The sequence below is a fragment of the Nomascus leucogenys genome, chromosome 22a (assembly GCF_006542625.1).
Source record: "Nomascus leucogenys isolate Asia chromosome 22a, Asia_NLE_v1, whole genome shotgun sequence".
NCBI classification, from domain to species: Eukaryota; Metazoa; Chordata; class Mammalia; order Primates; family Hylobatidae; genus Nomascus; species Nomascus leucogenys.
In genome coordinates, this window is record NC_044402.1 from 41,148,073 (window position 1) to 41,161,047 (window position 12,975).

Sequence of the window (12,975 nt, forward strand, 5' to 3'; positions counted from 1 at the left end):
ATTTATACACAGTAAGATTTACTTTTTGCCGTATACTGGTCTATGGTACAGTTCTCACCAACCCTTTCATCTGTTTCCTATCTTTATAGTTTTGCTTCTACCCATATGTATTAATAATATAAATAAACTCACACAACATGTAGTCCTTTGGACTTAATTTCTTTTATTTACCAAGACACGTTGAAGATTCATCCATGTTGTTGCATGAGTCAGTATTTCATTTCTTTTTATTGCTGAGCAGTACTCAATCACATGGATGAACCACAATGTGTTTAACCATTCTCCAGTTGAAGGACAGCTGGTCATTCCCAGGTGTTAGTAATTATGAATTAAGCTTCTGTAAACATTCACATGGAAATTGTTATGTGAACATACCTTTTATTTCTCTTGTCTAAATATGTAGGAGAGGGATTGATGAATCATATAGTAAGTGAAGTTTAACTTTATAAGAACTGTCAACCTGTTTTACAAAATGCTGATCATTTCTCTTTCCCATCAGCAATGTATGAGAGTTCCCGTTGATGTGTAGCCTAACCAGTACTTGATATTCTCGTATATTTGAACTTTATCCATTCTTATAGGTGAGTAGATGTAAGTTACTTAATATCTTGAGGTTTCAATTTCTTTCTTTATAAGTTTGAAATTATAATACCTGCTTCACAAAGCAATATTATCCTTACCTGTTTTTAATCTTATCTCCTGTGAGTGAGCAAGAAAAGCAGAGATGTGGACTAATGGACTCCATTGTTGTAAAGGATAGAGAATCACTCTAATCACTCTAGACAGCATGGAGATACAGATTGGATGTGATGAAAAAAAGAAAGAAAGAGAAAGAGAGAAGAGAAAGAAAGAAAGAAAGAGAAAGAAAGAAAGAAAGAAAGGAAAGAGAGATAAAAAAGAAAGACATGATTAATGCCTTCTGAAGGAGGTCTTTTATTTTATTTTATTTTATTTTATTTATTTTTTTTTTGAGACGGAGTCTCCCTCTGTCACCCAGGCTGGAGTGCAGTGGCCCGATCTATGCTCACTGCAACCTTGAAGGAGGTCTTTTAAGCAGATTCTACTGATGTGTTTTTGTACAGTAGTTAGGTGTAGTCTTTGGGAAAACCTTCAAAAAAAAATCCTATGAAGAAAGGTGTTTTGGAGGAAGAAGCCAAACACTTCAATTTGACACTAGAGTCAAATTGAAATTGTCAGTCCACCCCTTGTTTCAGTACGTGGGGTCTCTCAGACAGAAAATGTTGGAGAATCAAAGGATGAGAGCCCCTCATGTGTGCTTAATAAAAGATATACTGGGAAGAAAAGAGAAACAATCAGTGAGGGAAACCAAGAAATATCGGACCATACTCTCCTTAAATTTGGTAAAGAATCAAAACGAGATCCTAATTATACTGGTAAGGTGGTGTTTGTGTTTTTTGTTTTCTTTTGTTTGTTTGTTTTTTGTTTTTTTTTTCCTTCTGATGTGAATCATCTCTGGCAGCTGTTTTGATGGATGAAATCACTCCCCTACTAGCTGTAAAGGTCACTTTTTGATCTTTCCAGAATTATTTATGAGGCCTTTTATAATTCATGTCTGTTTTCTAGTGCTTGTGATTTTGTTAATTAGTATTATTTTTCACTTTGGCATGATTGTAGCAGAAAAACACAGAAAATGTATGAAAGAAAAAAAGAGAAAGGAAGGAAAACTTCGTGGGATAAAGACCCACCTGCCCACCCCACCCCCAACCCCGCCAGAAAAAGGTCATAGTTTGAGAGGATCCGTGTGCAAAACAAGAGGCTATGACAGAAGAGGAGAAAATTTTTACAATAATTTTAACATAACTGTTTTTGACACAACTCTGAACCAGCCTTGGAAATGTTATAATGGATGAAAACAACTACTAAATAATTACAGTACTCTTAGAAATTAACCTAAACATGCGTGTGCTCCCATCCGTATTTTTCTATATACATGTTTTTTTTGTTTTATAAGCGGCATAGTACTATTTTGTATTTGACTTTGTTCATTTGATAAATTAAATTAATTCCTATGTTACAAAATTTTCATCACAATAATTTTATGGCTACAAAACTTTTATTAAAAAGGTGCAGAAACTTTATTTGACCATTTAGCTGACCAATCTCAGTTGATTTTAATGTTTAAACTCTCCAGTTGTATTTTTTATCCTCTCTTTCCCAAGATAAAAATCTTTGTAAGTACTGAGAAATAAAGTAATTGGTCAAATCAGTGAACACACTTTGAAATCTATGGCTAACTTTTCCCCGTAGTTAGACCAATGAACTTGGCTACCGGAAGTTGAATCATCAGCTTCATCTGGGCTTGGGGAATATAATTGCAGTTGGAAGAGTGAAAAAGAGACCATGCCTAAATCTCTTCATGGGTCACCTTCCAGATTCGTCTAAACTCCTCATTTTAAAAAGAGCTCTCTTCACTCAGTTCTCTGGAAAGGTGGTTACCGCCTGCATAATCTTTATGCTATGTTGGACTGCATTGCATTGAAGCAGATGAGTTCCACGGAGGTGACTCTTCAGGGAGTTGGTCGTAAACTTCTTTTAAGTTTTGTGTACATAATGAAAAATGTTGAATTTTCAAATCTTCCGCAATACAATTGAGCTAAAACCTTACAGAAACTGCTTGGAAACCTCTGCTACCACCCAAACAGGGGTCCCAAACCCCTGGCGGCAGGGAATCGGTACCGTTCTGTGGCCTGGTAGGAACCTGGCGGCAGAGCAGGAAGCGAGCGGCAGGTGAGCATTACTGCCAGAGCTCCGACTCCTGTGAGATCAGCAGTGGCATTAGATTCTCATAGGAGCCCGAACCCTATTGCGAACTGCGCATGCGAGAGATCTAGGCTGCTCGCTCCTTAAGATAATCTAACTAATGCCTGATGATCTGAGGTAAACAGTTTCATCCCGAAACCATCACCCCACCCTGCTCTGTGGAAAAATTGTCTTCAACAAAACCGGTCCCTGGTGCCAAAAAGGTTGGGGACCACTGCACCGAAAGATGAACTCAGACTTTTTATATAAGTATCTGTATCACAATTTGTTAAAATCCACCGATTCTTCCTAAGACAATTAGAATTCTTTGAGACACCTGTGTAGAAGAAAACAGGTAGTTAAGTTTTAGGAAATAAAACTGCTAAACTCTTCCAGGTCTTAACAGAATGAATTTCTACATGCATTCCTACTGCCATGGGGAGGAGTTGCTCGAGATCCTCGCAGACATTGTGACTTTGGCTTTCTCTGGCTCCTGCTCTTTGGGGAGAGTAGGATGATCTGCTCCTGAAGACCCAGGGCAAGATTTGGAGACAGGCAGCAGGTGCTTGGGGAGCACTGTGCCCTGCGCAGAAGTAGGTTCCTACATCTGTAGTCTGGGTGGCTGTGATGTGCAGGGAGCTGTTCTTTTTTGCTTCTCCAAACTGAAATGTCAGTCTTTTCTGCTTCTTCACTTCTCCACTCTTCACTAACTGTATCAAAAAAACGGGATGTCCCCCAGGCCTTTGCTTATACCACTGTATATTGCTTAAAGTAGTTGAGGAATTGCAGTACGTGGTGAAGTCCTCTCCTTCTTGTACATGCTGGCACTGAGGAATTTGCATTATCTGTTGTCCATTCACCTCTGTTTAGAAAGAAAATGGGAAGCATCATATAAAATCAGATTAGATATTTAGCCCCTGAGCGACGCGGGTCTCTCTCACTCCTCTTTTCTTTTCCCCTTTCTGTCCATGTCTCCCTTCCCATCTCCCTCAACCTTTATTCTTTCTGTCTCTTTCTCTCTGTTTCTCTCCCTTTCTCTTAATTCTTGTTTCTCAAACAGAAAGTCCATTCCCTGCCTGCAGATACTTCTCTATCCTGTTGGATTTATTCTCTGGATGCAGTCAGGGACGTCTCAAACTCACGTGACAATTGCCTCCATAAGACCAACACTGATGTGATGAGTAGCATCTCCCTCTCCTTCCTCTTCATCCAACTGCTCCTAAATGGGTTGCCTGGTACAAGCTACTTCCAGAGCAATAGAAATAGTTGCGGTCTATTTTGGAAAGTAGATGTGTGCATTTTGGAAAGAAAGGGGAAGAGGTGACTGCAAGTTGAGAAAACCAATCAGACTATTTTGCCCACCCACTTCAGAGGAGAGTCTATGTTTGCCGATGCTGCCCCCCTGTGGCTGGACTCAAACATTGCTGATTTGACAACAGATTATTTTATTAATGAAGTTGCTTTCTAATTTAGGTGGTATGTATGTGTGTCAAAGATTGGAAGAAAAGAGTTTACTGATAGTGACATTGTTCAAGGAGGAATAATTTGCCTCTTGAAAATGGAGTCTGTGATTTAAAACTAGAGCATCCGAAGAAAAGAGAAAGTTCCATTTTGTCACTTCCATCGTCACTAAGAATCATGTTGTGCCATGTAGCACGTGCTTATAAGTGCGCTAATGGGACATATTAGGTCACAGACATTTTAATAAATGTGGGAGACACTTGTGATTTATTGTTAGACAACCCATTACCTCAAAACAGAAGATAAGAAATACAAATTTTTCTTTTGTCACCCGGATTTCCCTGGTAAATTATCCATTTTAGCAATCATGTCTGCCATCCCACTATGTTCCTTTTACACATGCCAGCGTGACAAGGGAAGACATTAATATAATTAGAAAAAAAGTCTTATCTAACAGATAATCAATTTCTATTGGAAGGCTTCCATAAACAAAACACTTGGATAAAGTAGCTTTCGGTTCTGATCTGGCTAATAAACATTTACAGTATGTGGTGGAAAAGGCTGGAAGATTAAAGCAGAAAGTAACTTAAAAAAACTGCGGCTTCCCACAGAACTTCAGTCAGACTTATCACAGTGTTTATACGTGTATAACTACTGATTATCTGAGTTAGCCTTTTTGTACCTTAAAGGCGTGTACTGTGTCATCTTCAAGAAATGCATCGTCTTATACGGTAGCTACTAGCCACATGAGGATACTTAAATTTAAATTAAATAAAATTTAAAATTTAGTTTCTCATGTACACTAGCCACATTTCAAGTGCTGAGTATCCATATGCAGATGCAGAACATTTTTACTATCTTTGAAAATTCTATTGGACAGTACTGCTCTAGAATATAGGGTCTATGAAAACAATGAATTTTGTCTCTTTGGTTTGCTGATGGATCACTAGTATACTCCTGATATGCGGTAAGCCCTCAGTAAGTATTTGTCTATTATTCACCAACATGTCCTACTCTAATAGCTGGTAAATTGTGGATACTCAGGTGTTCATTAAATGATAAAAAAAAAGTGTGTTTGTATATATACTGTGTCATGATTTAAACTCAAAATATTCCAAAAAATATTAAAATATTAGAACCATATTCAATACCATATTCAAATGGTATTATCAAGGTTTGGTTGTAGCTATTTAGAAATATTACCTTTAGGGGATACCACTTTCCTAGGGTTGTCATAGCAAACAAACTTGGTGGCTTGACAAAAATTTATTTTCTTTACAGCCCTAGAGGCCAGAAGTCTGAAATTAAGGTGTCAGCAGGGCCATGCTCCCTCTGAATGCTCTAGGGGAGAATCCTTCCTCATCTCTTCCAGCCTCCAGTGGCTCCAGGCATCCCTTGGATGTGGCTGCATAACTGCAACCTCTACCGCTGTCTTTAGATGGCCTTCTCATCTGTATGTTTCCTTTTTTTTTTTTTTCTGAGAGTCTCACTCTGTTACCCAGGCTGGAGTGCAGTGGCTCACAGCAACCTCCGCCTCCCGGGTTCAAGCGATTCTCCTACCTCAGCCTCCCGAGTAGCTGTGATTACAGGTGCACACCACCTCCCATGCCTGTCTAATTTTCGTATTTTTAGTAAAGACAGGGTTTCACCATGTTGGCCAGGCTAGTCTCGAACTCCTGACCTCAGGTGATTCTCCTGCCTCGGCCTCCCAAAGTGCTGGGATTACAGGCATGAGTCAACGTGCCCAGCCTCATCTGTGTGTTTCTTAAAAGAACAGTTTTCACTGGATTTAGGGCCTACCTGAATAATCCAGAGTGATCTTAACTTGATATTCTTAACTCAATTACATTTGCGCAGACCCTTTTTCAAATAATACCACATTCACTATTTCTAGGGATTAGGACATGGACGTATCTTCTGTCATCATTCAACCCACTGCAAGAAATCTCATGTCTTTAAAGTGTTGCCATGTAAATGTATTAATGGCAGAAATCTCAACATTTTGTGTAGGGTAAAAAGTGAATCTAAATCTGAATTACTGCATGAAATGGAAACAGACCAAGAAGCAGTTTTAGGATGTGCTGAAAAATGGCAAATCTCGTGAATTAAGATAAACTTTTGAAATGCATGCCACTGGGATGCTTTTTTCCTCCTTAGGAATACTGGATTTGGATCTCAAAATGAAGACAAAGCTAACAATTTAAAGGCAATAAGGACTCCTTCCCCATTCAAGAAGAGCAAGGAGTGTGGAAGGAGCACCTGTGGGGGCTTTAGAACTCCTCTTCTCTTCATCCAGGGCAGCAGCACTGGTGCAGTTTATGTAGGAGGCATAAACCAAGACAGAGGAATATCGCCCAGGTCAAGCTTGCCCTTTCCCAACTCACAGCATGGTGTCTCTTGTAGCCTTTCTCTAGATCTTATGGTTGGAAGTGGAAATTTACTAAAGGAAGAGAAGTGAAGCTGGCCATGCATTGGTTCAAGGAGTAAAAGAAATCTCTGCACTCTTAGACGGAATCTCTGCATTTCCTAGTAGGAAACATTTCCATTGAATATAAACATATGATAGCTCTCAGTGGCAAATATTTTCATCAAAACAATTGTAAGAGAGGATCAGATTCAAAAATATTTATAATAAGATGTTACAAGTGTTATTCTATGAAATCTCAGATAAAAAATAAATAATGCTGCCTGAATTGGGCATAAAGGGTGAGTAGACCTGTGTGCATATTACAATGGGAAAAATATATTCTGGGAAAAGAGGACAGATTTAGGAAGGCCCTTAATATTCACATAAAGGGTTAGAATTTAAATATACATATATAATATATATAAAATATATAATATAAAAATATATATATTACATATATGAGAGAAGGATGGAAGATTAAAATAGAAGGTAAACGGGATTCCGCAGATGGCCTTGTATTTTTCATTTGTTTGGTTGGTTTTTTTTTTGAGATAGAGTCTTGGTTTGTCACCCAGGCTGAAGTGCAGTGGCAATCTCAGCTCACTGCAACCTCTGCCTCCTGGGTTCAAGCAATTCTCTTGTCTCAGCCTCTTGAGTAGCTGGGATTACAGGAGCATGCCACCACATCCTGCTAATTTTTGTATTTTTAGTAGAGACGGGGTTTCGCCATGTTGGTCAGGCTGGTCTCGAACTCCTGACCTCAGGTGATCCGCCTGCCTCGGCCTCCCAAAGTGCTGGGATTACAGACATGAGCCACCACACCCAGCCGGCCTTGTATGTTTTAATATAGAATTTCAACTTTACAACTTCTAGTGGTTCCTTATTACCCAAAGGGAGGCAGGAAGTGATCTTATTAGGTACATTTTATAATAACTCTAGTTGCCATGTAGAAGTTAGATTCAAAGAGTTGAGAATAGAGGCAGGAAGACAATTAGGAAGCCATTGCAATCGTCCAAGTGAGAGGTGCTGAATGCCTGAATTAGGAAAGCAGTAAGCAATGTAGAAACAGAGAAATGGATATGACCAGTATTTGGAAGTTCAAATTGACATGACCTTGATAATTACTGGATTATCAAGGTCATGTGTTATGCTTCGTTAGCACTCTGATATCTATCTGGCATAGGAATATGTTTACTTAGTTAGCTCTTGTGGGAGTTAGTATCCAAAGATGCCCCCAAAATCCTGCTTCTGATATTCAAGCCCTTGTGTAGTTCCCTTCTATGTTGACTCTGGGTTGGCTCCATGACTCAATTTTAATTATATTTACAGGGTCCCCTTTTCCAAGTAACATCACATTCATGGTTCTTATGTGTGTATGAGAATGCAGTAGCAATAATATTGTGGCAGTTCTGGCCTAAACATTAAAAAGGCCTGGCACCTTCCACTTTTGTAATACTGGAAGCCCTGAGCCACCAGGTAAGTTGTACCCCGGAGAGATCTTGAGGAGAGACCACGTGCAGAGGCCATGTGTAATGAAAGCCCTGAGAATCGTTGGGATGAGCGATGAGCCCAGGCTTCCACATTCCCACCAAGGCTCCAGGTATGGAAGTGAGCTCCAGGGGTTCTAGTCAGGCAAGCCCCCAGAGGACCCTAGCTGCAGTCAACATCACAAGGAGCAGAAGTATCATGAGATAGTAAAAGGGCACTTGCCTAAGTGAGTTGTACAACTGTTTGTCATTCAGCAAGCCACAAAAGCTCTGGAGTCCAATGAAAAACAGTCTTTTTGAGAACTTGTGAGAAATCAACAATAAAAATGTATGCTTCCTCTGTCTGATTTCTGCTAGTCTCTAATAGCTTGACCTGAAACATCTGCCTGTTTCACCAAACTTCTTTTCAAAAGCCATCCTTGTGCTTCTGCACTGGCACAGAAGACCTGGTGGCAGTGATCAGAGGTAACAAGAGCTCTGTGCTGCCACAGCACAGGAGCAGGTGGCTGATTGCTCAGGCTGGGGCCCTGTAATCAACAGAGATCTGTGTTTCTTATTTAACATGATTTTTATATTTCACATACTCTTCTCTTTCCACTTGGCTAAACTAACAAAATGTGCAAGAACATGCCTGTCTGTGTCTCTACAAATAATCAGAATTTAACACATTATTTTCAATTTCAGATCAGTTTTAGAATCCAAAGAGACTGAAAATTTTGGTCCATATTTACTCGGTTACATATCGCTTCCATAAAGATAGGGATATTTTTGTAAGGACCGTGCACCAAAGATTTACATTTTTCTTGATCGTGTGTGTGGGAAGATCTCTATCTCATCGTGGCTTAAGGCAGGCAGAGTTCTCAAGGAAGTTGGAGTCATGGGCTGGTTTCAAGCAGCGTCATTCCACACTGAAGTGTTGTATGAATGTAATTAATTTCTATCTGCGCCTTGACATGCAGGAGACTGTGAAGCATTGTGTTGCAGCCACACACAAATGAGTCAGATGTTCATCTTTTATTTTACCCATGCCTTTTGATTCTACCAATTCAGAGTTAGTTCAAGCCTCAAGATCATTGCTGGAAATATTAGAAATTCTTCCATTGATCTTTATGCCAATAACGGAGAGCTGGTTTGGGAATTTGACTAGCAGCTGGAACAGTGATCAATCTTCTTTTGTGTAGTTCTTCTCCACCAACACTAGTGTACAATGAACCATAGCTTCTCTGCACTCAGTCCTGTGCTATACCCTTCTGATTCCATATATGTTCAAATAATATTACAAATTTAGCCACTTCCAATCTGATAGTCAAATAGATTCATTACTACCTTGTGAATAAATTTTGAAAAAAATATTTCTCTCTCTATATATATATCTCTAAATGGGTCCAGTCAGAGATTTGTATACACTCCATTATTATTTTTTAAATGTACCAGCTTTTTTTCCTAAATATGTGATAACAACAATAATATTTTTAAAAACATAAATCCACAAAAGAGAGAGAAAATGCAATAGCAGCATAATTTAGGAAACTGGACAGGAGCTGGATAAATAATTATTAATGTAGATGTTTAGAGAAAGTTGAAATTCTAGCTTTTAGATGAGGAGGCCCAGAAGCAAGTTACTTCATGTTAACAACCCCTAAGAAAGCTTAGAATTAGATGCCTCTAGAGTACCAGTTGGACCTTAAACTGGTGGGTTGTTTGGAAATCCGCAAAAGGAGGAGAGCACCAAACACTCAGCCTGCTTAATATACCTGGAAATTACAAATAAAGAGACTTCGATAATAGAGTTCAGTTAGTCATCCAATATCACAATCACAGTACAAGCTGGGGGATAGACCACGTTAAAATAGTGAAGGTCCTTCATCAGTGCTCCTTTATGACATTATGAGTGATATTTAAAAATGAAAATAGCCACATGTGTGAAGAAATAAAAATGCAAATATTCATGTAGGGGAAAAGTTGAACTAAAGCAAAATCAAAATCCCCAATGGATTAAAGGAGGCAGCATCACCTGTTCTGGTATTAAACATGCATATTTCCAGGCCAGGTGTGTGAGGAAGGGGCATGCCGACATGTTCCATTTGTGCTGTGATAAAATGTAACAGAAGAATTCGTTTTCAGGACATAGCAACAATGAGGGGGTAACTATCACCTTTATTTACCCAGATTGTTTTAGATAGATTTGAGTAACTATTGGGTTATTTCAGAATCATGCCAAAAGAGCAGGCAATGTCCGGGCGCTGTGGCTCACGCCTGTAATCCCAGCACTTTGGGAAGCCGAGGCGGGCGGATCACGAGGTCAGGAGATCGAGACCATCCTGGCTAACATGGAGAAACCCTGTCTCTACTAAAAAATACAAAAAAGTAGCTGGACGTAGTGGCGGGCGCCTGTAGTCCCAGCTACTTGGGAGGCTGAGGCAGGAGAATGGCATGAACCCAGGAGGCGGAGCTTGCAGTGAGCCGAGATCGCGCCACTGCACTCCAGCCTGGGTGACAGAGCGAGACTCCGTCTCAAAAAAAAAAAAAAAAAAAAAAGAGCAGGCAATGGGTCTGACTGCATGATGTGGCTAATGTGTTGTTGGGAGCTGGGGTTAGTAATACTTAGTAACAGCCCAGTTACCAGGTCATGTGTTATGCTTCATTAGCACTCTGACATCTATCTGTCATAAGGAATATGTTTACTTAATTAGCTCTTGTGGTAGTTAGTTATGATCACTAGCATGCTTATTTTTCTATGTTTGCATAATCCTCTTGAAAAAAAACTGTAATTCAATGAACTTGTCTTTTCCATCCTACTCATGGTTCTTTGTCAATGCTGGTAACAGTGCAACCCCAGACACACTTTTGCGTATGGGCTGCAGGTGCCTGAACAGCACTGTGTAAAGGCACAGAGGTATGTGGCTGAGTCTTCAGGCTGGGATCCTTTGATGTACAAATAGCTGTAACCCTCCTTGGTATTAAGAGTGGCATTTATTCGTCCTTTCTTCTTTTCATCCCCATTTAAGTTCATTACAAACAAGGCCTTGGGGCTTTTTGCAGTTTCCCATTTGTACCAGTGTAAGGCATAAAAATTGCTGGAAGGGAAGCTGCAGGTGAAATTGGTGCTGTCTCCCTCCTGAACATGCAGTGACTGAGGACTTTGTTCCACGTTCAGTACGCTGCTCACGCCTGTTTTTTAAAAAAGAGTCAGACATAGAAATTGGTCTCTCTACAGAGTTGGCATTTTCTTCACACATCCCCAAATAAATCCGAGGGTGTCTGACTGCATCCTCCTCCTTCCTCATCATCACCCCAGACTAAGAATGTCTCCTGTAACCCCTGGACTTACAGTCAAGATGAAGCCAGAGGATTAGTAATGGGGCTGCCAAAAGATTCTTCTCCATGTTTCCTGCTCACGTATCCTCAGCAGAAAACCGTTTTGCAGCCCAAATCTGTGGAAATATTCTGCTTCAGAAAACAGGATTCTGCATCTGGTTGCCCAACCAATCGGAGACCAGCTTCTATAAATGTCCTAGAAACACTCTGCCCTATATTCAGTTTCCCATGGTTCACAAAGAGGGGTCGAAGTAACTGCTTCCTTCAGGCCAACTTCATAAACACTGGGGCAATCCCCCATGAGTCTGGAACACAAAGAGAATTGAAAACCTTTCAGAAGTGCGCCGCCTAACTGTGGACTGCTGTTATTCAAATTTAGACGGAGTTACAGGTGGGATGGCAATTTGTGGTAGGAAAAGCACTTTTCTTTGAATCTTCAAACATTAAAAAACAACTTTTGAATCCTCCTCAAATTACAAATGTGCACACATCTAAACTACCTTTTTCTTTATATACATTTTCTAATACAAAAGTCATGCAATAGAGACATTACTGTTTCCAATTTACAAACAAAAAATAACCCAAAGCTGAAGGAGATTAAATAATTCACTCAAGGAGATTGAATAATTCACTCAATGTCAATTACCTAAGTGGCATACTAAGAATTAGGACATATATCTTTCTATCTCTAGACTTTATAATATTTGGAATCTGATATGCCACCTACATTTGTGATGCACCATGAATGTTTTACATGTTGATATGTCCTAAAAATAATGGAGGTCTAATCTGTGGACATTCTTTATCATGGCTAAAAAAATGAGAACAACCCAAATGTTCATCAGCTGGTGAATGAATAAACAACATGCAGTATGTTCATGCAAGATATGAATGATATTAGGCAACAAAAATAAATAATACATAAAATAAGATAAATAAGCAAAAATGAAATAAATAAAATAAAACATCTAATGTATGCTACAACACAAATGAGCCTCAAAAATACTATTTTAAGAAAAAGAAGCCAGACACAAAAGATTACATATTGAGTGATTCCATTTATATGAAATGTTCAGAAAAGGAACATCTATAAAGACATAAGCTGGTTGCCTGGGGCCAGGGTTGGGTTAGAGATTAACTACAATTTGGCATGAGGGATCTTTCTAGGGTGTTGAAAAGTATTTACAAAAAGATTATGGTAATAGTTTCATAAGTCAGTTATTAATTAAAAAATCACTGAATGATACATTCAAAATTGATGAATTTATGGAATGTAAACATACTCCAATAAAGTTGTTTAAAAGTAAATAAGAATTATGCTGTCTTGCTTCTGTCACAGTCCAGATATAATGTTAGCTTGATTCAATATACATGTTTTTTTTAAACAGTAATTTTTGTGCTTTGAATTTCCCTAGGAGCTCTGAGGAATTAAAAATTATAAAGCTACAGCCTCATCTAGGGGAGAGGAAAAGAAAGAAAAAAAAAATACAAAGCAACATTCCCTATTCCCTGTGAGCCCAGGATATAATTGGAGAAATAAGA

The 12,975-nt window shown here is 39.1% G+C and overlaps 8 gene segments (V, D, J or C); all 8 read right to left on the minus strand.

Moving 5' to 3' along the window:
• LOC101176513 overlaps positions 1-12,975 on the minus strand; it is a 651,183-nt gene that overhangs the window by 399,527 nt on the left and 238,681 nt on the right.
• The window catches only part of LOC101179412, a 494,982-nt gene that overhangs the window by 368,174 nt on the left and 113,833 nt on the right, over positions 1-12,975 (minus strand).
• Positions 1-12,975, minus strand: part of LOC101179644 — a 632,337-nt gene that overhangs the window by 351,793 nt on the left and 267,569 nt on the right.
• Positions 1-12,975, minus strand: part of LOC101175986 — a 711,545-nt gene that overhangs the window by 344,939 nt on the left and 353,631 nt on the right.
• Positions 1-12,975, minus strand: part of LOC101179288 — a 405,302-nt gene that overhangs the window by 342,874 nt on the left and 49,453 nt on the right.
• Positions 1-12,975, minus strand: part of LOC101179325 — a 406,822-nt gene that overhangs the window by 331,551 nt on the left and 62,296 nt on the right.
• LOC101176608 overlaps positions 1-12,975 on the minus strand; it is a 472,474-nt gene that overhangs the window by 330,710 nt on the left and 128,789 nt on the right.
• On the minus strand, positions 10,928-11,501 carry LOC101176899. The segment is given in 2 exon segments: positions 10,928-11,286; positions 11,447-11,501. Coding segments are annotated over 2 exon segments (414 nt in total).